The following is a 27,799-nucleotide window of genomic DNA, read 5'->3' on the forward strand; positions in this document are numbered from 1 at the left end:
TGCTGTGATATGGGGGGAGGCCTGGCCGTGCTGTGATATGGGGGGAGGCCTGGCCGTACTTTATATCATTCCTCATGCGTCTGGCTTGTAGATTCAGTGCCAGGCACTGAATAAAACATGTCATCATAAACCATGGCTGGGCCCATTTAACGGGAAAGTGAGCAGCAATGCCATGATTGTCTATGAGGGAATGCCAGCAACAATGCCATAATAATTGATGGGGAATGCGGGCAGCAATGCCATGATTATCAATGGGGAATAGGGGCAGCAATGCCATGTAAAGCAGTAGGGAACGTGGGTGGCAATCCCACCATTACCAATGGATAAGACAGGTGGCGATGCCTTGATCACCAGTGGGGAACGTGGGCAGCAATGCCATGATTACCAAGGAGAATGCAGGTGTCAATGCTGTGATTGCCAATGGGGAATGTGGGCAGCGATGCCATAATAAACAATTGTGAATGTGGGTGGCATTGTGATGATTGTCAATGGGGAAAGCGGGCAACAATACCATGATTACCAAAGGGAATGCAGGTGGCCATGCTGTGATTGTTCAGCTTCCCACATATCCAGTGATGGGAATTTGTTCTGGAAATGATTTCAGTTCAGTAAAATCTGTGACTACATGACTGAGCCGCCCTCCATCCTCCATCCCCCATTCCCTGTAAACACACATAAAGAATAGATTTAGGAGAAACCTGTTATGTGGTTTATTGTGGCTGCCATACTGATCTGCTGGCTTGAGCCATAGACTGAGAGCGCAGGTCTGATTTTACATGATTTTTCCAGTATAGGGCCATACAGAGCCAGAATCAGCCGGGCTATTAGCATTTCCAGAAGGCATTTGGTAATGGTAGCCCTGCATGCCAGGTTTTCTCACATCTATCTCCTGGTCTCACACTCATAAAATCTTCCGGATCTGTATCATACCGCGGCTCACAACCGAGGGGATACTAAAAAAAAAAGCTCTATCTGTACCCCTCAGTGACCAATCTATCTTCATAGGTAACACACACCTAATCTGGTGATTTCAGGCAGCTTTTCCATTATTTCTATTTAGACCACAAAGACCACACAGCTCCCTTTTATATTATTTTTGTACATTTGTAATATTTACTTAATAAAAGAAAACTCTAATATATGATCAGTGATTCATGAAATGTTTTATTCCAGCCTTTGACTCATTAGACTTCTGTTTTTTCTTTTCCATATGGTCACATGTTCCATGTACATTCCTGCAGATTTTCCACTCTCTTAGCAGTCTTATGTTTATGTTCACAACAAAGGCTGATTGTTTACTGTCAATGTGTTGTGTTTGTGCTGTAGTGGTGACATCTGCAGCAGTCTGGATTGTACAGCTTTTATCTGACCTTCTTACAAATCAATAACGATCTCTTTGTCCTCCCTTGTCCAGGAGTTTTCTGAATCGTGATGACATTGGAATTATTCTGATCAATCAGTTTATTGCTGAGATGATTCGTCATGCCATCGATGCCCACAATGTCTCCATTCCAGCCGTGCTTGAGATTCCTTCTAAGGAGCACCCATATGATGCCAACAAGGACTCCATACTGCGGAGGGCTAGGGGCATGTTTACTGCCGAAGACTTGCGATAACTTCAAGGTTCCTGTTATGGGAGTTGTGTAACTCTTTCACTTCCAGAATTTTGCTGTATGTCAGTGATGTGTTAATAGTAGAAACTGTCAGTTTGTGTTTTGCTCTTTTGTTGCCCTTTAATGTTTTTTTTCCCCTTCAATAATTTATACTAGGAACATTGGCTTTATTATTACCCGGTTAGCCCCTTATGTAAATACCCCAAATGTGTGACTTGTGTTCATATTATACTATGTGATGGAAATCTGGAAAAGTATATCTGCTTCTATAAAATCCTATGATGTACAGCCAGGATATGTACATAATACATCAGATTTATAAATGTATGTGTCCGTGAGCTTTGGTCTTGTGTCAATGGAAAAGTCTGACATCTGTTTGAGATGCCTCTAAACTTATGTTGGAATTCATTGACAGGTGTATTTGAGCTTGTTCTACAGTCCCTAAACTTGTATGGTAACGCAAACCCTGCTTGATGCAAACAGACCCCCATCAGCCCTGGCTTTACGCTCCGTAATGAGTGAGTAACTTTAAACATATCTTGTGTCCTAGGGCTTGTTCAGATGAGTGTTTATATCAATTGCACTGCCTCCCAACTTCTGATCTACTGCTACTGTGTGCTACTTATCACTGAAACTAATAGGGGTGTTAGCAGTAATAAATATTTGTGGCAAACCCATGTTCTCCTATGGTACATGCAGCTGCTGCCAGTCGGTTATCCATTCCACCCATTGCCTGAACAGACACCTCAGCTTGACGCAGGAGGCTGCCTCATGTACACACAATTGTGAAGCAGTGAATGCACCTCTCCACGGCTGTCCATGTGAACATGATTTTAGTTTCTAGAAGAAATCTGTGTTGCCCATTAAAAACAGGTATATCTAGTTCTGATTTTTGGGAGGCTGTGGTAGTTAATCCCCTTTCTGTTCCTTATAGGGCAGCTCATACCACTTGTACCTAGTGTGTGGGACAGTTCATGTGTGTTATGTCTGCTGGAAACTTGCAATTCATCTGTAAAAATAATCAATTTATTTTGACTGAATATATTGTATTTTTGTTCAATACCATGTATTAAAGGGTCCATTTAAGTGAATTAAACAACAAAAATACTTGTGTTATCTTACTGTTTGCCCAAATTAATCTGTTTCTGAATGCTTTTTATTATGCATAAACATATGCAGCATAGTAATGTGTTACTGCATGTTCACTGACATAGAGGGACCTTTTGTGAAATCTGTGTACTGGGGAGAATTACCTTCACTTCTGTCCCTGTATCCCACTTTGTTGTCATTGGAAGATTTCTTTCTTCCTGTTCACATGACAACTCAAAATTACAGTTTTTTGTTCACTTTCCATCCTCGTGGGAATTATTACAAAATCTGAGTGTGGAGGATTCAAGCTCTTCCCATCTCTATCCAAAGCAATTTAAAGACAAGTGCTTTTTATTTGACCTTCATTTAAAATAAATGAACAAATCAGAAGCTACGGAGCAGTGTGCTGTTCTTATTAGTCTTAAAGATCATTTTACAAGATTTGTGTGTGGGTATTATTGATAATATATTGGGAGTTCTAATTTAATGAGTGGCTTTTCTTCATGGTATTTGTTGGTAATTTTTGTCATCACCTAAATAATTTTATCCATGATTATTGGCTAACTTATAAATCTGTTTATTGAATTGTTTCAATAAATAACCCAACAGTGGAAAAAATCAACATTTTGTGTTTTGTTTTAATTGATAAATATGTGTGTATGTTTTTTACAGGTAATTTACCACGAATTAATGTTCAATCATAATGGAATGTGTTAAGAAACACATCATTGTCTAGTATCACAATAATCTGTAGTTTTTAAAGATATTTGGGGCTTTGCCAATAAAGTTACAACAAGATGATCCATTGTTTTTGGTAGCTCATGCCCAATTACGATTGGCTAGAATGTTACCCTAATAGAAAACTTTAAGATCATTACTGTCATGCAGCTGGCCCTTCCACATGTTGGTGTCAGAACTATGCAGGCATCATCAAATATTTAGTCAGTTGGCCAACATCTTCTGGAGGAACTCTGAGAATAAAGAATATGTAATCAAGTCATTTTCTAGTTTCCTCTGTAGTGACAAATTAGAGCGTTTCTTCTAGTGGCAATGTCTTTTTTTATTACTCTTGCTCTTGTGGGGTATGCCGCCAAATATTGTATATACATAAGGACAATAAATCAGCTCCTTTGTCTGCTTTGATGTAACTACATAGTAGCACACCAGTTATCCAAGTAGTAAATAATGACATGGCATAAAGTAACTAACAAAATAAAACCAAATCCATGAAGACTGATTGTTAAGAAATAATATATAAACTGTATTAAAAAGTATTTTATTTTGCATTTTAGCAACATAGAAATAACATGCTAGAAAATCGGACTAATTATAATTAAAAAATTCCACATTCTACCAAGAAAGCCAGTATGTCCAGTATGTTTGTATGACTTTTTCTCTAAATATATATGTTGCTGTAACTTTTATTGTACCTGCTAAATTCAATAGAAAGCATTATCCCCAACATGTGCTGAAGATTTTATACACAACACCATCTAGTGGCAGAAAGTCAGAATCACATGGGTATAAAGATGCCAGGCTTCTGAATTTCATAAATCGGAGCTACCTGAAATGATTTAAAGAGCTAAGGAACTACACACACACTTTTTATTATTTTCTTACATTTAACCTCAAAGACAGGGAAGTTATTTTTATTATACAGCTTAGATAATTGGTACGTTATTATTTTGTTCTGTAAGGACCACTGAAGCACTATACCTTTTTCCTTTACAGTCCTATATTATGTCCTATTTATTCTATTGTAAAAATACTTTTTATTGTAAAGTTCTCTTTATATTTTAGAGGAATATATATTTTAGAAGAAATACTGTTTCCTGCTATCCCTCTCCAGTGCTCTATCCCAATAAAGTTGAGTAGCAGCCACATTCTCCTTTACTAATGTCCTCACACAGATTTGTACTGCAGGAAATAATTGGAGATGTGTCCGGCCGAATCTGTAAGATTACAGTTTGCAAGGGGAAGCTTGGCCAAACTGGATGGTGCCTGTAGGACTGCACAGCCACATTTAGAACATGAGTCTTCCTCTTGATAAAGGGACATCTGGTGCTTCAGAAACGCTTTGTTCTGATTTGCTGACTATGTGTGAATGAAACATGATTTTATTTAATGAGAAAAGGGAGTACTGGTGATATATTTCCCATGGATTGCTGCGGTTCCTCATGCCAATTGCTTTGGTACCCCACACACAAGGGTTGATACTGTTTTGGTGGTGATCAGGGTTCCCATATTAGACAAGATATTGAAGCTGGACATACACTAATTTTCTGTTAGTGTTAAATACCAAAAATCCCATGAAAGCAAAAGCCAGCCCACTGGGCTCAATTGCCGATACTGTTTCATGTAAGACATGGTATGTAGCCACTACTGAATACCCAACACATGTATGGCAGGTCTGGACCTGCCTGATATCTGCTCATAATTTCCCAAAATCATACAAGACATCCCATATCCATTTCATTTTCCTGTATGTGAACAAAGGAACCTTGTGAAATAGGGAGGCACACGTCACTGGCATTCCTCAGGCATATATTTATAGGATTATATCTCATGACTTTATTTGAAACTGCTAATTAACAAATAATTATTGGATCCCTTCTTGTCAGTTTAAGTTCCCCTTTTGTTTGAAAAGAATGATCAGAATTTTCTTATTTTGAAAGATTTGCTTTGGTAACAATGAATCTGACTTCTCTGTAAGTGCTACATTTACCACCTGTCTGTCCTCTGCATCATAGGAATGTATCAGCACTGCTGTGTTTGGTAACACTTCTGAGTGAACTTTTGGATTCAGAGACTATATTGAAGATACTGATCTTTAAATGGTATGTTCAGACTATCCATATTATTGTTTATATTTTAATATCCTCTGTTCTTTAATGCTAGTTTAACACACATATATCACATGTATATAAACCCAGTCAGGTATCATTTAGGCTTTACTATGTTAGTTTATATTTAATGCTTTAGTATGTTTGTATCTGCATAATAAATCACCATTGTTTAGATATTTTCTGTTATAGGATGAAAACATTCTTTTTATGTCACCCCATAGTGCTCCTAAGGTGTCACTTTCAAGCTTGCCACACAACTTTAAACTGAATGTGCTATTTTTATCTAATCTACCAGATTTACCAAAATATGTAGCATAAGAGCTCCCTAAAAATCCTGATCTTACCATCTAACAAACCTCAACCTTTTGGGCAACAATCCCTACGAAATTCTATCAGTTCTTTCTTTTGCAAAGATCAGTATTGTAATATAATATGTATATTCCCACTCCCTAAAGTTTTATAATATACCCAATATGGATAGAAACATACTTTTATACAACTTAATTTGTACATATTTTGCTTTTTTGTGTTACACAATAGTGTTGCTTAACCGTGTCTCTACAACAAATCTCCCACTGAAGAAGACGATTTGGCAAAACGCATTGGAGGTTGAGACCATTGTGTATTGTATTGATGAATTAAGCATTGTTTGTTGCATTGAAATTTTTGTTAATACAATTTTTGCCTTTTCATCTCATGAGCTCAGCCAAAGACCCAGGTATGAGCTTAAATCTTAATGTAAAATTTTGAATTCAGGGTTTGGCGACTGAACTATCAGGATAGAAGACAACTGTTTCCTTTTCTCACATAATATTTGAGTCACATAGGTTCTCATACTGCATAGTTGGTTGATCTGAAGAAGATTATGGATTCACACCGCAAGGTGTATGGTCAACTTTTTCATTCCTCATAGAGACTATTTCAACACGCATTGCAATACCATGGTTTACTGGTGTCACCCACTCAGGGAAATGTCATGCTGCCATCGCTGGAGCACTTGTAGGTAATAGGCATGAGATCAACATTACTGATGAATATATATATATATATATATATATTGTATAGTAATTGTGATTTGTTCACTAGGGTAAATAAAATGACCTTTTCATTTCAATCTGAAAGCTTTGATCTTCTAAGTATTTAGAACTGGCTTTCTAGTAACCATGGCAACACTGGGGGAGATCTGTTTGCTGCACTATGGAGCTTTCCCAAATTTCCTTCTCGTTTGATTGGCTCATTGTGTCACCACAGTGACCGACACTACAATTACAGAGAAACTCCACACAGGGAGCAGGAGGAGGCTGCAGAAGCTGGAGGAGAATAGAATTTATGTTCCAAAATTTTGAACTAAAGTATGTAGGAAGTTTTGGAAAATCATTGTAATATGTATACAGATGACCAGAAGTAGCGTTATGCTTTTAAAGGTTTGACTAAAAAGGGAAAAGAATTTTGTGACAAATGTCTGTTTTTAGGTTTTGAGGTCTCCTGCTGCAATGGTTTAATGCAATTTCTCATGTGTTTTTGCGCATTGGACCGACAGTGTGGCAAATGTATAAAATGAAATGGACATTTTTGACATTGTGGCCCACCACCAAGCACAACATTGTTTTACAGGTCATTGTAATTTACTGCAACACCTTGTTTGTTTAGTTACTATGCCTTAGTGTGTTAGGGTGCCAAAAAATAAATGACACTACAATGTGCTAATACAGACAACATTTATTATATTAACGTACCTAGACTCACCACAACAGAATATGTGGACCTAATCTGGTAATTACCGTATATGGATACTGACTTTGCCATCAAATTAATTTGGAGGAGAAGATTGTCATTTAAACTGCTCATTGCAGCATAGGTCAGACCACCTGAGAATTGTCATCAGGTATTCTAGTCTGCAGCAGATTGGGTTATTCATCATAATTTGGGAGGCCTTGTGAAGCTTACAATTGTAGGAAAGTATCCTGCACTACAGCAGCCCTAAAACAATACATAAGCACCCACCCACACAAAAATGCTAACTCGTGGGTAAGCTCTTGTAGTTTGGGCACATGGACAGCCGCACTATAACACAATACCTCTGTGTGGGTAGATCAGTCTTTTTAACATTGGGGGGGGGGCTTGAAATAACATTCAGGTCTTGAGGAATCCCTGATTTAATTACTATATCCAAAGCTCAAAGTACATTAGCTTGTTGGTCAGTAGGAACAATGCCTCTTGCATTACTGGCCTGTGGGAAGAATGCCACCCCTTGCAGATAGCCAAAAAAGATTTTATATGTGGTTTACAATCACTTTAAGATCAACAAAAGTAGCTTTCTGATCCTGGAAATAAATACATGATAACTTCTGATAGAAAAATGCTGTCTTGGTGCCTGGCCAAACCTATGATAATATCACCATAGGAACTCATCATCAACAACAGTAATGACTCTCACATGGGTTTCAGGTTAGTTTTCCCAGTCAGCCAAGTGTAACACCAAGCAAGGTATTCACAATGTTCTCTTTATACACCAGTATGTAAAGAAGGGTATTAGAAAGTCTTAAACAATCCTTCACCTTCACCACTACAGGTTTGTGTAGGCCAAGAGAAGTTGCCTCTTTCTAATCCAGCTTTTAGGTAAGGATGATTTTTAATAAACCTCCTATTATTGTCAATTTAAAAATATCTTTTATATACATTTGTGATTTTATGTGGATTTCTATCTTATTACCTAGTTTGTCCAATGGCACGAGAATTTAATTTAACCACCCAGAAACAAGAATTTTTGAGGGAATGTTATCTCAAAGAGATCCTAACACGTTTCAATTGGCGCCGTCGCTATGGACAGAACTTACCATGCTTCGAAAATAAAAAACAAAAAATTGTAATGACGAAAAATACGGTAAGTTTCAAGCTCCCAGCTATTACTGATGCAGTCATTCATGACCGTATGGATCAGAAAAGATCTGAGAAAATCCATAGGAAAAAACAAAGTCCAAAAGAAAGGAACCAGATAGAGCCAACTTGCTTCACTGATAACCTGATGCGACCCGCCAGTCCCAGAACACGAAATCTTCTGTATTCTGGCACTTCTAAAGAAGAGCAAGGACGATACCAATATATGAAAGCGAGGAATAATCTCAGACCAGAGAACAAATACACTTACCCATTAGTTTCCAGCTGGGAATATGGGTGGCAAATGGGTGAGTTGAGATATATTTGTACCTTTTATGTTTAATTTTGAGCTGGCTAGATATATAAACAGATATTTCAGTGCTAAAAAATTGTCTGTAACAATGATACCCTAGTTTAATTAGCAAACATTCCTCCTGTTTCAATAGTGGATTATTATACGCTTGAATTGTAATTGCTTCAGTGACTCTTTAGTTATCTCCTTCATGTTTCACTGAACATCTAACAAACCTGAAATTCCTACATAGGACATGCTGTTTGTAAGTCATAGTTTATTGTTTTCTGTGAATCTGTAAAAAAATCATCAGTACCATGGCCTTATGATTGTATCCAATCATAAAAGAAATTTCTTTGTTGAAATAATATCTAATACACTGACGCACAATACTAAAGGGTAAATATGTTGTATTTGTACTGTGTTCACATTTATTGCTATTACTAGAATGTTTATCTGAAAGTCATATCAGATGTGACTTTTGCAATTTTACATGTTCACTGTTCATGCTAATACAGGGAGAATGTTTTTTTATAAATCAGTCTGAACTTAGTGATACACCTCTTTGCAATCAAGAAATATAGGCTGCTCAGGAATATTCAGTTGACCCTGATGTACATATATAGTTACAAAGTATTGCAAGAAGCAAGACATTTAAAATAATTATTTTAGTGACTCAGATTATTTAAATTATGACGCTGTAAAATTGTCTAAATCTAGTCTGCAAACACTATCCTTAAGACTGTGTTGCAAAACCTTACAGAGTTGTGATTTGTTTGTTTTACATAGACCACCCAGACTGATTGCCAGAAATGTGGCTGCATTTAATTTTGTGGCTTGTTGCATCTGTTTTATCCACCTTTGGGCTAAATATATAGTCTTTATATAGTCTGAATTATAGCAGGTTTTAACTCAACCAACTTCACACCTGTGCACCATCTGCCCTTTGCCTTTATAAATATATACGGTATATAAACTGCACTGTAGATTTAGACTGTTTCCTACTAGTGTATGTACTCAAGTTTTGTTTATTTTACTAGAGTGGAAGATTAATTGCATTCCTGACCAGACACATGTATGATTTTATTGTTTTTTTTTTGCTTTGTTGCTTTGTACATAGATTTATTATACCTACCTATATATTTATTGCGCACACTTTTTTACCTGTTGCAGAAGCAGGTATTTTTCCTTTCCTTTTCGTTGAACTACTGATAGAACTGCATACCCTTACTTTTTAGTTGCCTTGTAGATATGTTTTTTTTTCCTTTTTTAATATAGGAATTGTTTTGGGAAAGAAATATAGAGGCTGCCGTTTCTGGCCCAATTTTGGAAGGGATTACTTGTTTAAGTAATTGATGACTAGGCATAAATATTCAACTTTGAAAGAAGTTCCATCCCTTGATCTTTTTTTTTTTGTGTCAGTGCCTTTAAGCAGTAAAGCGCAAATGCAGATAACAGCACTTGCAGCTTTAAAAGCAAGTCCATAATGGTAGTACCCATATTGCCTTACTGTATGTTTGGTAATTCATTATGTTTGCAGGAAAAAACATTCATAATCAAAGTGTTGTTTTTTTTCCAGGTAATGCAAGTAACAGCAATGGCAGCCCATACAGGCGTTGTCGTATTGTAAATGACACCTTCTTCAGAAAGAACGGCATACCCTGCCAACCTCACCCTAAGGATATGGCTTTGTAACTTTGGCAAACAAAAATATAACCTGCAAATAAAATAACTAAAACAAGTTCACTGCTGTCCAGGCATTTTGTGCAGAATTATACTAACTGTTTACGCAAACCAAATTATCTGGGTGTTATAGGATCCATCTCTGAATGAGCTGTTTCATGGAATAAAAAAACAAAAAAAAAACTGTCCCTTTATTCTGCACATGAGCACAGAGTGGCCTTTGTGATGGATCTTAGCAACAGGTGATCCATGCTTTTTTTTCTGAATGATTAGTCTGATGCCAAGGACCACAGGGATTGGTATCAATAGGGAAGCTAGACCATATGTTTGCTGACCCTCCTGCTATGGGAATACTGGATTTTATTCATGGTGCATTAAAGTGACTCCTACCAAACAGAATTTTGCATTTCTCCATATTAGTAATCGTTTTTGTAAGGGCTTCAGTAACCTAAATGAACCAGCTAATATCATTGCTCTTTCTTTTCTATAATAATGGTGTGTTGAATGTCATTGGATCACTACTATGGTCTATTGCACTTTTTACACATATACACATTATTAACTTTTTTGTTTCACATAAGTGACCCATAACATTCAAATAAGCATATTTTTTTTATTTTTACCATTGTGTGTCTAATAATTCCTATAATTTACTGCCCATCATTATTCTTTTTTTTTTATATCAATGTAATATCTTCTGTAAAATCTAATGTGTTTCACCTTCAGGCTTCCTCAGGGGATGTGCGGAGACTTACAGGCCAGTCAGGGCTGTGATTGTATCTTGTGATATGTATACACTCATTAGATAAAAGCCATTCACATCACTTGTCAAAGTGTTTAAAGATGAAGGAATCGCAGGGTAGTGTGTATGAGGCCATGTAGCATGTGTCAGTCCTGACTGCTCTATAAGGCTCTGCACATCCCCTGAGGAAGCCTAAAGGGAAAACGCATGGGGATTGAGACAAAATATTTTTACCTTTATAATTTTTGTACATAGTTAGGTGGCGGTAGTATAGCAAAGTTGACGGTATCCTGTGTGTTTACATAGGATAGTCATATCGTATCTTGTTTTGTGTTGTACGATTCTTGTAAACATTATAACACTCCTATACTTGGTTTTATAAACATTTATATGAATTATACGTTAAAAATAAGCCAAAAAACCTTGGGCTTTTTCTATTTATTTATCTCTTTACCTATTTTCCGGGGTTGGCATTAACATGACTTGAAGATGAAGTAGTAAGGGCTACACAATTCTCTTCTTCGTATTAAAGTTTATGCATGGTCAGGGACCCCTCTCTATTTCCTGACAGTAATTTAAAAAAACACTGCTAAAGGCTCTATTTATAAAGCAGGAAAACAGGCATTTGCTCAAACATTCCCTTGTAGAAATCTTCCAGGTTTATGTGTTTGTATGCCAGTATTTTTTTCCCACCAGAGAATGTCAGATTTCTTGTTTTACAAATAGAGCCCTAAATGGCCCAAATACTTACCGGATTCCATGGTTTAAAAATATGCCAGCTCCTATTTCAAATAACCTTGCATGCAAGTTTATTGGGGGGGGGGGCGCAATGCATGGGAACAGGGAAAACAGTTCAAGTTTTCCTGAAATAATCAACAAATGCTAGAACTTACAAAATGTCCATTAAATGTATGTGCAATGAAGAAATTCCTTCTATTTTTAGAACTTGACAAGGTCATTAGTACTTCATTAAAAAGTAAAAGGTGTCGTAAATAAAAATTTTTTTACTAGGCCGTAAACTGCAAATCGTAGGAAAAAACAAACTTGTTTTAATCAATTTAGATTGCAAAAAGTAAAGGATGTTTATACTTTGGGTGTATTCAAGTCCCATGCTCAAACTTTTTGAAGTTAGCGGTCCCAAGCAGTAAAAAATACATTTTTCCTGTATATTGGTTTGTAGAAAACTGAAACAAATGAGAATATCTTATTTTGTATTTTCTATGAATATGCCTAAATTTCTCAGTGCCTTAATTTCACTGTCACAGTGGGACTAAAAGCATTCTCCATGATGTCAACACTACACATGCTAAACTTTTTTATGCATTGACACGTTAGAAGGTCTTCCTCAGTAAATATATTTTTTCTTTGAATTGTTCCTCATTTTAAATAATTTATCAACTTCATCATAACCCATGCCTAAAATTTTTTAATACTACTTTACATTTATGTCTTATGTGTTTATATTAGTGCAGTTTGTAAGCTATGATCCCAGAACAGTGCTAGTGGCCTAGATTAGGTTGCTATGACAACCAAGGCCAAAATCATAGCTAAAAAATGATTTCAGGTTATGAAATTCTGTTTTCAAGCAACAGAAAATGAATGCTAGAAAAATAAAGCTTTAAGGTGACGTACAATGGATTACATGTTGACCTAGGGACCCATATGTATAGTTCTCAGCAGTCTAGATCTGTTAACATGAAAATGGTATTTGAAGTTGTATAGCTTGGAAAAATAGTATCAGTATCTAAAGAGAGGGGCTCTCTTTGGACGACTGCCGCCGGCTGGCCCTCACCATTATACCAGAACATTTTCAACCTAACAGATCTAATCACTTTGATCTTTTATCTGCATCCCTGAAAACTTTTGACAAGAACACCTAATAAATACGGTACCTACTATTCCAAAAACTGACTTAGTAATTACAGCTTCATCATTCCACAGCAGCGTACTCATACAAACAACCCCCTTGAATCATGTAACCTTTTAATTATCAGCATTCCAAAACCATCCAGTTGATTTGTAGGACATAATTTGCTTCCACTCCACAAGAAACCTTCAACCCACAAGAAACCTTCATTTTATGAAGGTAATTAAACTATACCACCTTGTCAGCAACAACTACACAATACGACAGGCACCCAAAGCATCCAAACTGCCTTCTTGATTGAAATGTTCCTTGTGGACCAATAAAGAATACACCACTTTTTTTCTAATTGGTCTAACCTTCTCATTGAATAAATTTTAGGGTCTCCTAATCCCCTGAGGAAACCCAAAGGGGCGAAACGCGTCGGGCTGGGACCCGCTATGTGACCCTTTTCTTCCATACAAGTCTGTCAACCCTAACAATAGCCAAGTACTATGTGAATATATTGAACATTCTACACCCCTTTTTTATATGTTGGTTATCTAATTGTAGTATTTAAAACATTAATTTGTGTAATTCTAATAAAGTTACTATTGTTTTTAAATAATACCTACATATCTGTGCCCCAAAAAAGCCTGCTTTCTCTTTTCTTTCCCCCATTTCTATCCCATTTAACTATAAAGTGCAAAGAGATTGGTATAAGCTTTTAAAGAAAGCAAAAAGAAACGCATGAAAAGTTCAAAGTTTATGTAAAATCACCTTTAGAAGTCCTGTGCCCATGTTTTTCCAGATAAGAATATCATTTACCTATTGATTACAAGGAAATGAACCTCACTATAATAACGATGCATTTTGAGCTAGGCACTGCTAATGTGTAGTCTTGGGGGGGTATAAATGAATATGTGTGTTTATTGACCATGGAAATTTAGTGGATGATAATTGAATGTGTTAAGAGTGTAGGAATGTGGAGGCTTCTGATTATTCCACTAGATAGCCACCTAAGAGTTTATCCTTTTTAGCAAGTTAAATACAAAAACATGGAATACTGAATACGTGTGTTGTGTACAGGTGGATTTGTGTAAACTGGCTGGTGTGTGCCCTTGTGAACATCTTGTGTCCTCCTTACCACACTTGTTGAGATGGGAATGACCTGATAAGAAGAAAGTTATGGCTGTTTTGCCTGATGGGTCATGAGAAGGAAAGCAGCTGATATTATACAAAATATAATCTCATACTAACAATTGCAGGTTTTTCTCTTTATAATGTAACAAGGAGGTTTGGTCAAAATGAGCTAGCAATGGTCATGTAACAATTTGAGTGGTTAAGATCAGTATGTAATTAGTAACTACAGATATTATAGAATTGAGTGCTGAAGCTGAAATTTTCTGGATATGCCTAAAGAGATGCCAGTTCTCCCAGCCTGACTCTTCCCAGTTAGATTATATGAAAATGAACGCTTCCTGGGGTAAATCTGGGGGCACTTCTTGTCTGACATGCCATCTTTCCTTAGACAATTACATACTACAGTACTAAGAAACTGTCCTACCAAATGGCAATCTGCTCATTTAATAAAATGCTGCTGTACTGTTGAAGTGGGGTAAATTCTCCTGCTTCTATGTATGTATTCAGCACTTTCCTGACAAAGAAGAGTACTCACATATGTTAATAAACTTATTTTCACCAAAGGCAAACTGTATCAGTAGATTCTGCAAAATATTTTGGAACACATCAAGTTATTTAATTTTCTTTTAGGTTTTACTTTTTTTCAGTCTTGCACTACATTATAGTAGGGATGAGCGAGGGAGTTATTAAAACTCAATATCGCAGCAAATTCGACTGTTCTTGCTTACCGAAATGGTAAGCGAGAATGGCCGGTGTAAATTTGCTGATTGAGCTCGAATTTTTAAAAAAAAAACATTGCAAACTGTGCTGATCAATGTATGCGGCGCCGGCTGCATTCATTGATCAGCTTAGTGTCCGATCCCAGGCACTAGAGGTTAAATGGGGACAAGTCTCCCCATTCAAAACCTCTAGTACTATCTGATTGGCTGAGGAAAGCAAACAGGATTCCCAGGGCGGCAAGAATGATTGCATCCCTGAGAATACAGTGCGATCCTGGGGCACTAGAGGTTAATTAACCTCTAGTGCCCGGGGGTCGCAGTGGAACTGCAGATGAACTCTCAATGGAGTTCATATAATACATTTCTACCCTGTAGAAATCCTACTTTGACCTTTCTAGGTCATTTAGACACTGACCTTCCTCGGTCACAACAGATCAGGTCTAGTGATGAGCCCCCTTGGGCCAGTGTGCTGCAATGGCTCTGCCTTGGTGTGCTGCTAGCTGACACATGGGACAGGTATGTTCATGTACTATTTACAACAGTACTGTCTAAACAGAGGATGTAGAACTAAAACTATGCAAACTTTTTGTTGGTACTTCTTGGCCTCAAACTTCAGGTTAAAAATTCTTACAGAACAACATATTGCAGAGAGAATCTGCTTAAAACATATTTATTGAATTTCTTTGAGTAATATCCTTTTCTACAATAGAGATTATTGGAAGCCTTCATTAATTAATTAGTAGGGATGTGATCCTGGATTCCCCCCATACCATATTGTAGCCTGAACTAAATTAGGTCTTGCCATTCTGGAGTAAGAAACACAACCCGATCCATGAAACTAATGGCTGAATGAGTTTAGAGAGCTCAGCGTGAACCCAGTAGGATGAAACCTCTTTAGGTCTTTGTACATTTGGAGTAATTTTCTTAACCCCTGAACATAATGTTTCTTTTTTATTTCACAGAAGAGGCATACATAGATCAAAGCATAAGTAGTTGTTATATTATTTTTAAGCAAACTTTTAAGCTTGGTAAATGGGAAGAAAAAAAACAAGGAAAATTCTATTGTCATATAAACTAAAAAAGTTGCAAGACCTGAAGGTGTATGATATTTTTTTCACATCCCTTCTGCACCCCTTAACTCCGATCCACTATCTTCCCTTTTATTATTTGCCAGTACTGGGTCCAGCAGTTCTCTGAAGCTGCTCATATTTCTGTAAATAGACAAAATGATTTAGAATTCATTATGAAGTTGCAGTTTAGTCATACATTCATTAACATATATATGAAATTCTTCAAGTACTGTGCTGCTTATAAAACAGTTCTGCAGCCTCTTAGGAATGTAATAGGAGCCCCCAGTATCATTTATCATTTGCAGCTCATTGTAAATGACTAGCATGCAAAGAAGTACAAGTCAAACATTTTTACTAGCAACACACGGAATACTGTACACATTTACCTGTCCCTCCTAGTTTGCATGATGTATGTGCGTTCTCGTTTCATCTTCTCCAGTCTCTCTCGCACTGCTGACTTTTGTCTCTCTGTACCTCCCTGTGTGATATGAAAATGGAAAAACCACAATTTTTACAGAAACAGCAACCTTTATAGTGATTTTTTTTACTGATCTATTAGCAAGTACAATGCAAGCCTCTATGTTGTTGGTTGGGTTTGGAAAGTGTAGGAATAACCCATGTCAGGTTCTTTTATTTGCCATCTGTGTACTATTGGAGAAATGTATTTTCATGTCCTTTGCCAAAGGCACAACAGTAAGTTAGAGGTTTTCTCACATAGTGAGTGAAATTCCCCTTTTAGACAGTTGTCTCCAGAATAAGTGACCTGATAAGAATATACCCCTACCCTTTGTTTTTAAGACAACTGTAAAATTTTGCATTTCTCCTTATTTTCTTTCTATATGACAAGGGTCACCTATATGGTTGTGCAACAAAAACTAGACAGTGGGTCCAACCCTTCACCCCTCTATCCAAAACTAAAAGCAAAAGGTTTTAGCTTTACATTCAAATCAGTCACTCACCTCTGGTAATGGCTCTGGAGTCATTTGAGGAGATCTCCTCTGAGTAATGTCCATAAGATCCAGCTCAGATTTTTTGTTCCGAGCTATAGAAAGTCTCTCCTGAAACTGCCAACATTTAAAAAAACATTATAGGAAATGAAAACTTAGAATGATGACAGAGCAAACAGTGTTAAAGCACTATATTCATAAAACAAGTGTTTATTTTATGTATTTATTACATTTTAGCAACATTTACATTAGTTCTAAAAGTCCAATCAATATTTATTGTAAATCTAAAGACAAAACTTGCTACCAGAACCTGAATAGAGAGAACATTTTCTAAAGGGCATACTTGTGACAACTGTCCAAGTGGGGATTTTCCTGACATTGAAAATATACTCTGTCACAGTTTTGTTTAGTATACAGGACTGAAAGTTAAGGGAAATGTGACCTTGTGATGATATATTAATATAGAACTAAAACGAAATAATTCTCTTTGAGTGCTGGTGACCTTTTTTTGGATGTATACATGGTGCCATCCATGTGGTCAGCACAAGCACCTAATATTTTCAAAAGTGGCAAGGTCTTCATTTCTTTATGCAATATTTTTAGATACCAAAGAAAAAGTATTAAACAAAAACACGGCGAACTTCTTCTATCAAACTTTGACCCTCCTTTGATCCTGATCTCAGATTTCTAATTGACATTTTTCTGAATAAATGCTTTTATGATGTTTATATTCGCTTTACTATATGGAGTTTGGTATTTCTTTTCTCTTTAAAGTCAAGTGTAACTAACAAACATAAAATGGTACATCCAAGTATTTCCTCCTTACTCTTAGCATCTGCCTTCTCCTGTCACTGGTACATTTTAATTCTGCCTCTCTCTGTAAGTCCCGAAGCCGCTGCAAGGCTTCTTGTTGCTCCCTTAAGGAAAGGCGGATGAACACTTTCTCCCTCTGCAGTGCTGCTTGTCCAAGGGGAATAGAGGACATGGTGGAATTGTTGCCCACTGTATAAGGCTTCATCTGTGAAATCAATAGGAAACTCATGAATTGTTGTTACAATAGTATAAATAATTGTAGTATGAACGATAGTTATGGGCTGTTGAAAATACAAAAAAATCAGACAAGTAAACACTTGATTTCCGGCCATTGTGTCAGTCTTAAGGTGTAACCCACTTGTCTACCAAATAACCTTTCTGCAGAAACATTTTCCATTAAGGATTGTTGCGCTTTCCTTCCATGACCAGGTCAACTGATCCAAGAATTTCTTAGATTAAATTCTCTCCTCTCCTCCCAGGATACACTGAAGGTATTATAGCACCTTAATGAACTTAGTAGACCATCACATTTCTCAGAGATCTTTAGAAGCCTTCATTAGCCTGCTTTCCTTATAACCATCACAAGCCACAGTGGTTGGTATTAAGGTTCTCATCAGACACCAATAACATTTGGTTTATAATTTACACCTCTTATAAAATCTTATATAAAATCACTATGCCTGCATTCAATTATTGCAGTTTATATATATATATATTTTTTTTAATTACAACTTTTGTATATCAAAGATTTTTCTTGTATCTTAAACAGAACAATACAATCAGAAGATTCTTTATGCCAAACTATAGAGATAAAAATTACAAATCGCTAACCCATTGGAACATTATTTAATTATATCTTGGTTATATGTTTGCAATCACTTACAGTATCTTGCAGTCTGTTTGATCTCTCCACCATACGTAACTGCCGACATGTGTGCACTGAGCAAGGCAGTTGTGCCTGGAATATAGAGAAGGCATTGTCAGAATGCTGCAGCTATCTTGTTTATTGTCTTGTCAAGTTTGTGTAAAAGTACAGTCTGGCATAACATACAACAAAACCTGTGTTTCAAAGTCTTACTGCTCATTATTCTGGGCTGGGTCTACATGGACGTTTTTAAAAACGCATGTAAACATTCCTACTGCATTTATATGCATTTTTATGAACTTTTATTAGTGTTTTAAAGCTTGCCTAAAATGCTGGAAAAGGTCTATGCTGCGCTTTCCCGCGTTTTTCTCGCATTTATGTTTCAAATTCTTATAACGTGGGGAAACGCCCTATTGAAATCAATGAAAGCATTTACCTGCGTTTACCCGCATTCTCGGGCGTTTTCCAGTGTTACCCTTGCCATTGAATTTTTTAAACGTTGCAAGCAACTTTATAGATAGCGCTCATCAACGTGCCTCAAGGAAACGTGGTGTAGATTAGTCCATTTGAGTGCATGGGAATTGCAAACATGGACCTCAGGTTAAACGAGGAAAACGTCCATGTAGACTAAGCCTTAATAAAGGTAATGGAGTTTAAATCTTTCAGGTACTTCAGGTAAATTTGTTATAACACTGAACTTTCCTATAAGGTGCCCACTCACATGCAGAGTAAGGCAAATGCCCAACAGTTCAACAGATATATTTTCAGATGTTGAACTGTTTAAAATAAAAATTATGTAGTTCACAGACTGCACTAATGTTTAGATATAGTTGACATTTTTATTTAATCAATGTATATGTTCTCCTAGAGAATATTTAGCTGTTTCAATTTTCGTCTCTTTTCACCTTTCAGTTAACTAACTGTGTACATTGGGTCCTGGGATAGGAGCAATACATACCTCATTTCTCACTAGCACACCATTTGCTGGCACTTGAGGCATGTCATTCAAGGTGTCATCACTCTGCACTGTTTCAGCCAGGGTTTCAGCGGCCTCTTCCTTGAGCCTAAACCATTGACTTACTGCCTGGAATAATACAGTACAAGTATATGTTTTAAAATCATCTCACATAACGAACACTTTCCTAATTAAAATATCATTCCAGCAATACAACTGTTAGATTTAATACATGCCTGGTTGAAAATATTAGTGCTAAAAATGAAAATCCTGAATGTTCATAAGTTGAAAGGTTGTCTCTAAAAGAGAATTTATATTTCTTTTACTATAAATAAACTGTAAATATGGGAAGATATAAAACAACCCTGCAATACTCAATAATATAATTAATTAGTGCCCCACTCTTTGTAATAGCCAACCTAAATCCCCTCCATATTAGTGACATTAGAAAAAAGGGCAGCATTGTATGACAACTAGATTATACTGTATGGCAAAGGAGAGTAAACTAATGAAGCTAACAAATTGGAAGAGAGCATAATTGTAAAATAATAGTTTACAAATATGGATTTGGACAGCGCATTCAGTTGGTTGCCTGAACTTTAAGTATGTAAATAGAATATATAAATGTACTGTATATGTATGCAGTTATAGAAATTTTAATGTACAGCGCTGCGTAATATGTTGGCGCTTTATAAGTCCTGTTTAATATTAATTTATAATAATAATAATGGAAATCTGTTTTATACATAAACCATATGTAGTTTACCTGTTTAACTGAGGCATCCTTACTCTTTGCACCTCTCTCTATAGTGCAGTCCAATGTTGGTTGGTCTGTGCCAGCCTCCTGGTCTTTTTTTCCTTCTTGCTTATAATTCTCCTCATTTTGCTCCATGTTTTCATTCATGGCATTATCTAAAAAAAAAAAAAAATATCTGCTTTGTTTTCTGTCTTCATAGTTTGAGGTTTCTCGGTTAATTCATTATTAATTGGTGGTTCAGTATTCTTCAACAAATCTTTACCATCATTGTTTGCCAGCTCATTTGAACCTATCTTGAGGTTGTCCTGGCCCAGAAATGTTCCTTTTCCACTTATGTCTGCTTGTTCTCTGCTAGTATTTTGACGATGTGAACAGCTCCATTTATCTTCTTCTTGCTCCTCTGTATAGTCTGATTTCCTCTTTGTTACTTCATATTTTATATGTTTTCTTAGACTGTATATATCTGACAAATCTTTAATCACTTGCTCTTCGGTTTTGCTTTTTCCCTCGACTTGTGGTATTTCTGTAGCCATGCCAAGCTCATTTACGATGTCCTCAATCCACTCATCTGGCTCTGTACCTTCATTTCTCTCAGAAATCAAGTTACTCTTACTAATATCATTTAAACTTTGTTGAGAAAATATCTAAAATGGTAATAGAAGAGAAAATGCATTATTTCTAGATTATGATCCATGATTAAACCACAGACTGAGACCAAATTTCAGTTTCACTAAAGTATGAAATGATGGATGAAAACATATTTAAGTGATTATCATGAAAGAGTTATAGTGCTACAATGTTTGAATGTTAATATAAGGACAGCTGAACAAAAGATCCTAAGGGTTTTGCTGTGGGTCCTGTCATATACAACTTCATCAATAAATCACTAATGTAATAATGATAATATTTTTTTACTCCCTTATGTTTTCTTTTATTTTATAACATGAAGTACATGAGAACATGAGTACCACTTGGTGTCCTCCACTATACTGTAATAGTCAAATTCATTGTTTGTTAGTAAAAGAGCAAAAAAAGAATCAGACTGACACAACTAAAAACCATTCCAGCCTATCCCTAGTTCTATGCAATCTCACAATCATTTTTATGTGAACTTTTTATGATGGGCTACCTTAGTTTATAAAAGTTTTGGGCATGTGCAGTCTGCATCATATTTAGAGAAAAAGTGAACACTGATTCTATTTCATTGCATTGAGATGTGTATCATATAGTAGAATTATAGTTAACTAATACTGAGGAAATATGAAGGTTGCTGCATCCGACCCATCCAAAAAGTCTAGCTTGCTGGTTGTTATAGGAATATAACTGCTTCATACCTTTTGGAACACCAACTTGGAACAAGAATGCAGTTCAGGAATTTAAATTTCACTTATTTATCTTCCTAATTTGCATGCTTGATGAAAGCCAGGGATTTAAACTGCTGTCTATAAAATCCTTCTACTTAACATTTCTGATGAAGGTCTTCTTATTACCTCCTGGATGGTGTATGAGGTCTTCTGTTCTTCAGGTGTATCCTCTGTGGAATACTCTTCACTTGTACTATGTCCTAATTCCTCTACTGAAGAAATATTCACAATGGTTTGTCCAACAGGTACAGCTGTGATATTTTGTTCTTGTAATACCTGATCATTATTCCTGTTTTTCATATGTCCGTGCTGATCACCTTCCTGTGAAAAGTCAGGTATTGTTGTCTGTGTTTCCTTAAATTGGTGACATTCTTCATTTTGCTTTAATATGTCACCTTGAACAGTAAGTAAAGCATCAGAATGAAAATACTTTGTATTTATTTCCTCTTCTTTGCTTTGTGCCACTTGTTCTTTAGAGAGTCTGTGTACTTGAATGTTTTCTTTACAAACTCCGTCAGAAGTGACTGGCTTACAGTCTGTCTTTACTTCACTCATTACTTGGTCGATTGTCACATTATCATTTCCTATGTGCTTTCCATTATGGATTTCATCTTCATTACCCATAGTACTCATCTGCTTCAAGGGTGCCAGTATAGTCTGGAGTAAGAAAAATATAGCAGAACAGATTTGGAACAGAATAAAGTCATAGCAGTATTTCTACTTAATAAAACCAACATCTATCTTTTGGATAATGATCTGCCAGTGAAGTTGAAGTTATTGATGAAGCCCTGCTATATATTACTATTGTCTATGCAACAGTTGGTTTAACAATGTATAGCACAGACCTTTTCAGTTAAACTTTGGATCTCTATAATAAGATCCCAACTTTGCACACTGGACCTTTGATGACTGTGTTTAGATATTCTGTGAGAAATGATCATTGAATACATTATTTACTTCTTGCCAAAAAAAACATGTGTCTCTGCCAGTTATTTCACAAAATTATGTTTTTCTTTAGTTTTTATGGTAGTTATTATGTATTTTTCTCACCTCATCTAAGGTCTTTTTCTTATTTACATGCTCTATGACATTTTGCACAATCTGCAAATTTTCAGTATAATGGCTGATTACGTCAGTCTGGGAATTTCCAAGTTCAGCTTTCAGTGAGGCTAATCTTCCTATTCGACTACCGGTGGCTTCCAGTAAGGATACAGTAAGATCTTTTAGAGAATCCTAGGAAGGCAATACAGAATTTATATTCATTCTAGAATAATAGTGCTATACTTACCTAACAGCCTTAGTCTATGTTTCTACAATAAAAGATTATAAGCAGGATCGACTAAACTAATAACTGGTACATAGTACTACTTTCATCAATGAAACCCAATTAAAGAATATATTAACAGTCACATGGCTGACAATAGATGTTGTCACTGGCTGGGATTTCTAACCAATTAACTTCTATATACCAAATGAATTAGTGATCTCTTGAATACCAATCATCAAGTGTAGACAGAAGACCCATGAACTGAAATGGGAGGTGGGTGACTAACGTGCAAACTATGCAATGCAAATTAAACTGATAAGAAACCTTTTGCATTTTACCAAACATGTCTATTCTTTCAGTTTGATTCATTAATTCTTGAAATCAGGTATCTACTGCCAATATTGCCAATATTCTTTATAGATTTCCTTCCAAGTTGTAGTGCAATGGTAACATAACTGTACAGAATTACATTGTGCAAATATTATACTATTTAGGCTTACTCAGCATATGGCTTGTCATCTTGTGTGGCTTTTACCTTTGTATGGGTTCCATTATAGGCACCAGATCACACTATCTGTGCTTGCATGGATTTCCTCAGGGCAGTCCATTTTCCCACAAATCCCCAACACATGCAGTTAGGTTAATTGGCTCCCCCCAAACTAACCTTGGTGTGTGTGGGAAAAATGATAACTACTGCGTAGTCTTATACTGTCCGCTGGTCACTTCCAGGTCTCAATCATGTAATCCTCTGAGAGCTGCCCCTTTACCCCAGAGAACCAGAGTGTTTTGCAGAAGCACTCCCTCTGCTGGCAAAAGTGTAAACTCCAAGTGTAAACTGCCACATAACCTCCCCTGTAAAAGGAAGTTGTCTGAACAAGGAGTTCCCTTAGGCTTTGTTTCCAGGTTCCAGCTATTCCTGTCTGCCTCTCTAGTTGCTGATTTCCTGTGTACTGACTCCGGCTTTGACCCTAGACAACTCCTGCTTGCCACCTGCTCTGACCTCTTGTTTGACTACACTTCTGTCTCACGTTCCAGCACCTCGCCTGATTCCTATCTGTCAACAGTCACCTGCCTCTAGGTGCACGGGGGCCGCAACCTGGCAGTTGCCCGCAGCGCAACATACTTACCTCTAGAGGCTCTGGTGAAGACCAGGCAGCTGCTTAGACCCTGCGCCCCATGCACGTCTCCAGTTGCACCGACTGGGCTGGTGACCCTGCGGCACTGTGCCATGCATGATAATAATCATAATAAAACTAACAAATAGTTTCCTAAAGGGTTGAAAATGGTTGCAATAATGTATAATCCTCAAGAAGTTATTTTGATCCTGCACTGCATCTATACCACCAGTACCGTTACTTTGTGGAAACATCACTGGAGAGTTCTGAATTTACACTTTTACCTAATTTGTTACACCCACAAGCAACAGAAAAATGCTTAATATTAGTATATAGTTTATGTATATTCTTACTGTATGTTGTTCTGTTTCCCCACCTATGAGGACAAATTCAAAATTTTGAGATTCCACCAGAACAGTAAGAGGGGGAATTTTCCAATTAAGACATGCTTGTTCCCATACCAGTTGTCTGAGAGAGGATTCCCACATTGGAAAGAAATCCTATCACTTTCTGTTCATTGTTCAGGGCAGTAAACAAAGGGAAATCTGTCTATAGAGGCAAGTTGGCAAAAATCAATACTGACAACAGTTTTAATTCTCCTGTAGCTTTAGGTATTCTATAACACAATGGTATGACAGTAAATTAGATAGGCACTGCTGTTGAGGAAAGTATGGAGTAAAATTTTTTATAAAAAAACAAAAACAAAATGGTATAAATATAATTTTTTTATGGTATGGTATAAGTTATTATAAGTATACTTTACCGGGTCATTTAGGTCAGATTCCTGGGATTCATCCTCTGTGTTGTCACTGAATATGACTTTGCTCTCATTATGTTCATTTGTTGATCTTAATGTGTGTCCCTTCATCTTCATGTCTTCATTTCCTAAACACAATTGATCATCATGTTCCTGCTCAGGCTCTACAATGCCAGAGATAACTTGCATAGATGGGTCAGGGCTCTTCTTGTAGGAGGCTGAATCACTCTTTGACTTCTCAATAGGTTTAATCTTTAATCTTTCTGAAATACAAGACTTAAAATGGACAAAAGGTTGTACACAAGTTATTAAAATAGCAGTGAAAAGTGAATGACTAATTAAATATATACCTACAAAAATTATAGTTTGTATAGATTAATTACAAAGCATGTAGTTGTTTTGATAAATGCAAATAAACGTGTACACTGAATTGAAATTAATTGTGTTCTTTTTTATTATAATATATTCATTTAAGTTATTTATAAGTCCTACCTACATCTATTCGGGTAAATAAAAGGATCTAAGGATGGACCAGCAAATGTTCACTATAATAAAATATCCTCTTATCTAAAGACAAAGCCTCAGTCACCAATGAGGGCATTTCTTTAGGAGTTGGCAGGCTTATTCCCAAAGTCACACCGTAGGTAAAATAAATGAAACCACATTACCCACATAGCATTCACAGGAGGTTTTCTGGATTAAAAAAAGCACTCCCATATCAGCTGAGAGCTTAAAAAAAGTTTTTTGTCCATTTCAATGCAGGTTTGGCCATATGATTGTGGATACTTATAGTTTTGCAAGAAATGACACAATTTGACATTTTACACATCTGATCACTACATTGTGCAAAACCAAACCACTGCCTAATACATGAACAGATTGTCGTCGCACACAATTTTTGTCACACACTATTTTTTACTGTAAATAAACCTCAGTCTTATTACTATGCTTAGCATTCAGATTTTTCCTTTGAAATACTTTCCTTTGATCATAATATATATATATATATATATATATATATATATATTTGTTCTCCATGGGTCCTTACCTTTAATATATGATTCTCACTTATTGATCTCCACTTGTTCTTTAAATTCTTGCAATCTTGCTGAACTGAATCAGGCTCCATATAAGCACGTGCAAAAGGCATTTCTTCATTATAAGAAGAAAAGCTTTCAGAGGGCATCAACACCTCAGCTATAGATGGAACAAAGATTTTTTGTTCTGCACCTTCCTGGTTAAAGTAAGTTAAAGGAAATCATATGGTTTAACAAGCAAATAAATGGGATGCATTGCTTTGTTCAAATGTATGGTGCATTTTGTTAAAGAAAGTAGCTGCTGAGTAAAAATCAATCTAACATTTTATTAAACATTTTTGGGCATCTGTAGCATTCTCAGTGTCCTCAACTGGTAAAACAAGGAATATAGGAGAATATAATATGCAGAATGTCACTAGCAATCACACCAGCTAATCTCCCCTGTAACTGTCAGTAGATCAGTTAGTTTTCCACTTTCTGTAATGGGGTGAAAATGCTGCTTGCTCATCTGTGAAATCACACAGCAACAATGTCACCCTCGGTATAGGGTAGTCTAGATGCATAAATGGAATTTTTTTTCCATATTTGCATCTATCCATTTTTGTTGAATACCACTTTTTCCTGTGCAGAATTCCTTAAGCTGGGGACCCTCAACTCTACCAGCACCTGAAGATATTTGTGCTAATGTCTTTAATACAATAGGGATTTTCCCCAGACAATATTTGGTATCCTAATGGCGTCCAAACAAAATGATACCGACAACATGCCTACCTGCCGGTCAGTATCATTCTGTTTGGAGGCCATTAGGTTGGAGTATATCTCCAAATGAGGAACATGTTCATCTAAATGTGCCGCTCATTTATTTTTGGGAATACCATCTTTTCTGCTGACAACAATCTAGTGCCCTCTATGCCCTTTTTGATAGCATAGATTTTGATAGATTTTTGTTTAAGGCCATTCACTGGGCCCTATTTTGTTATGTATGTATGTTTATCAATTTGTATGGAGTGTTTAATGTTGTTATTATATATGAAATAAAAATAATGTTTTTAATATATTCATTTGCCAGCAATTCCCTGCTAAAGTATACAAGTACTTTGTTTTTGTTTGTTGCTAAAGTCTCTGAAAATACTTTTAATCAACAATGAAGGAGTAATAATAGTAATAATATTATTAGTACCATACTCACATTATCTCCTTTTATAATTGCATTCTTGTTCTGTTCCTCAGTTAATTCTTCAGCTTTCACAAGGTCACAGATATTGTTCATTGATCCTAATGATGGAATGTCCTTATTTCTTTGAAAATCCAGGGTAGCACAGGATTGGTAACCATCTCCAAAGGTGTTTTCTGAAAAATTCTGTAGAGGTAATAGCTCCTATTATTAGAGTGCTTCTAGTCAATAGTTTTTGTATTTACTAATTAGTTGGATACTTTTAGTAAGATGAGTGATTGACCATCTAATGGGATGTAATTTGGAGTGTAGCCGTTGCATCCAATACATTTGTTTTTTACTAAATGCATATTTTCATAGTTTTGACCTATGCCTATGTCCCCCCCCCCCTCCATTTAGCATTTCTACATGTGTGTAAAAAACTTTCCTTGTCTTCTATATAACACATGTGTCCCTAACAACATCGTCATTTAAACAATGAATACATGTTTTTGAATGAATAAATATGTTATTTTTTCTAACCTATATCTTTTTTTAAAGTGCCAGTTTCTAGGCTGTTATTTTGATCCAAAGGCTTTACTCCTTTGATGTACTTATCTGCAACAAGCACTTAAGTTTTGACTTCTACTGTATGATTTTATTAGCTTATTGCTTGTCCTGATTCAGTGACTCAGAAATTGGGGTACCTGTAAATAGCACTTTAACATAAGTTATCCCTCCCTTACCTTATTCCTCCAGCACTTATCAATTTTCCTCTTCTTCCACTACTTTGGTTTGTAAGTGCTTTTTATTGGTACTTTAGGCAAAAACAAGCATTTAACCCTTGCAATA

At 36.2% G+C, this 27,799-nt stretch overlaps 2 protein-coding genes across 2 annotated transcripts in view; both read left to right on the plus strand.

Moving 5' to 3' along the window:
* Positions 1-3,324, plus strand: part of ATP6V1F (ATPase H+ transporting V1 subunit F) — a 4,148-nt gene extending 824 nt beyond the window's left edge. Inside the window, exon 2 of the mRNA XM_072401913.1 lies at positions 1,415-3,324. Coding sequence (XP_072258014.1) covers positions 1,415-1,616 — 202 coding nt within the window. The 3' untranslated portion in view covers positions 1,617-3,324. The remainder of the gene's footprint in view (positions 1-1,414) is intronic.
* A 4,577-nt stretch (positions 3,325-7,901) lies between these two features.
* Positions 7,902-10,459, plus strand: SPMIP1 (sperm microtubule inner protein 1). The gene is made up of 2 exons (XM_072398762.1): positions 7,902-8,733; positions 10,297-10,459. The coding sequence occupies exons 1-2, from the start codon at positions 8,274-8,276 to the stop codon at positions 10,410-10,412; spliced, it is 576 nt and encodes a 191-aa protein (XP_072254863.1). The 5' UTR covers positions 7,902-8,273; the 3' UTR covers positions 10,413-10,459.
* The last annotated feature ends 17,340 nt before the right edge of the window (positions 10,460-27,799 follow it).

Source organism: Pyxicephalus adspersus, chromosome 2, assembly GCF_032062135.1.
Source record: "Pyxicephalus adspersus chromosome 2, UCB_Pads_2.0, whole genome shotgun sequence".
In the NCBI taxonomy this organism is placed as follows: Eukaryota; Metazoa; Chordata; class Amphibia; order Anura; family Pyxicephalidae; genus Pyxicephalus; species Pyxicephalus adspersus.

Excerpts from the sequence above, each read along its gene's own strand:
- SPMIP1 (XM_072398762.1), top strand. The coding sequence starts at position 8,274 with ATGGCACGAGAATTTAATTTAACCACCCAGAAACAAGAATTTTTGAGG. Across the intron at positions 8,734-10,296 it reads GGAATATGGGTGGCAAATGG|GTAATGCAAGTAACAGCAAT; the intron begins GTGAGTTGAGAT and ends TTTTTTTTCCAG.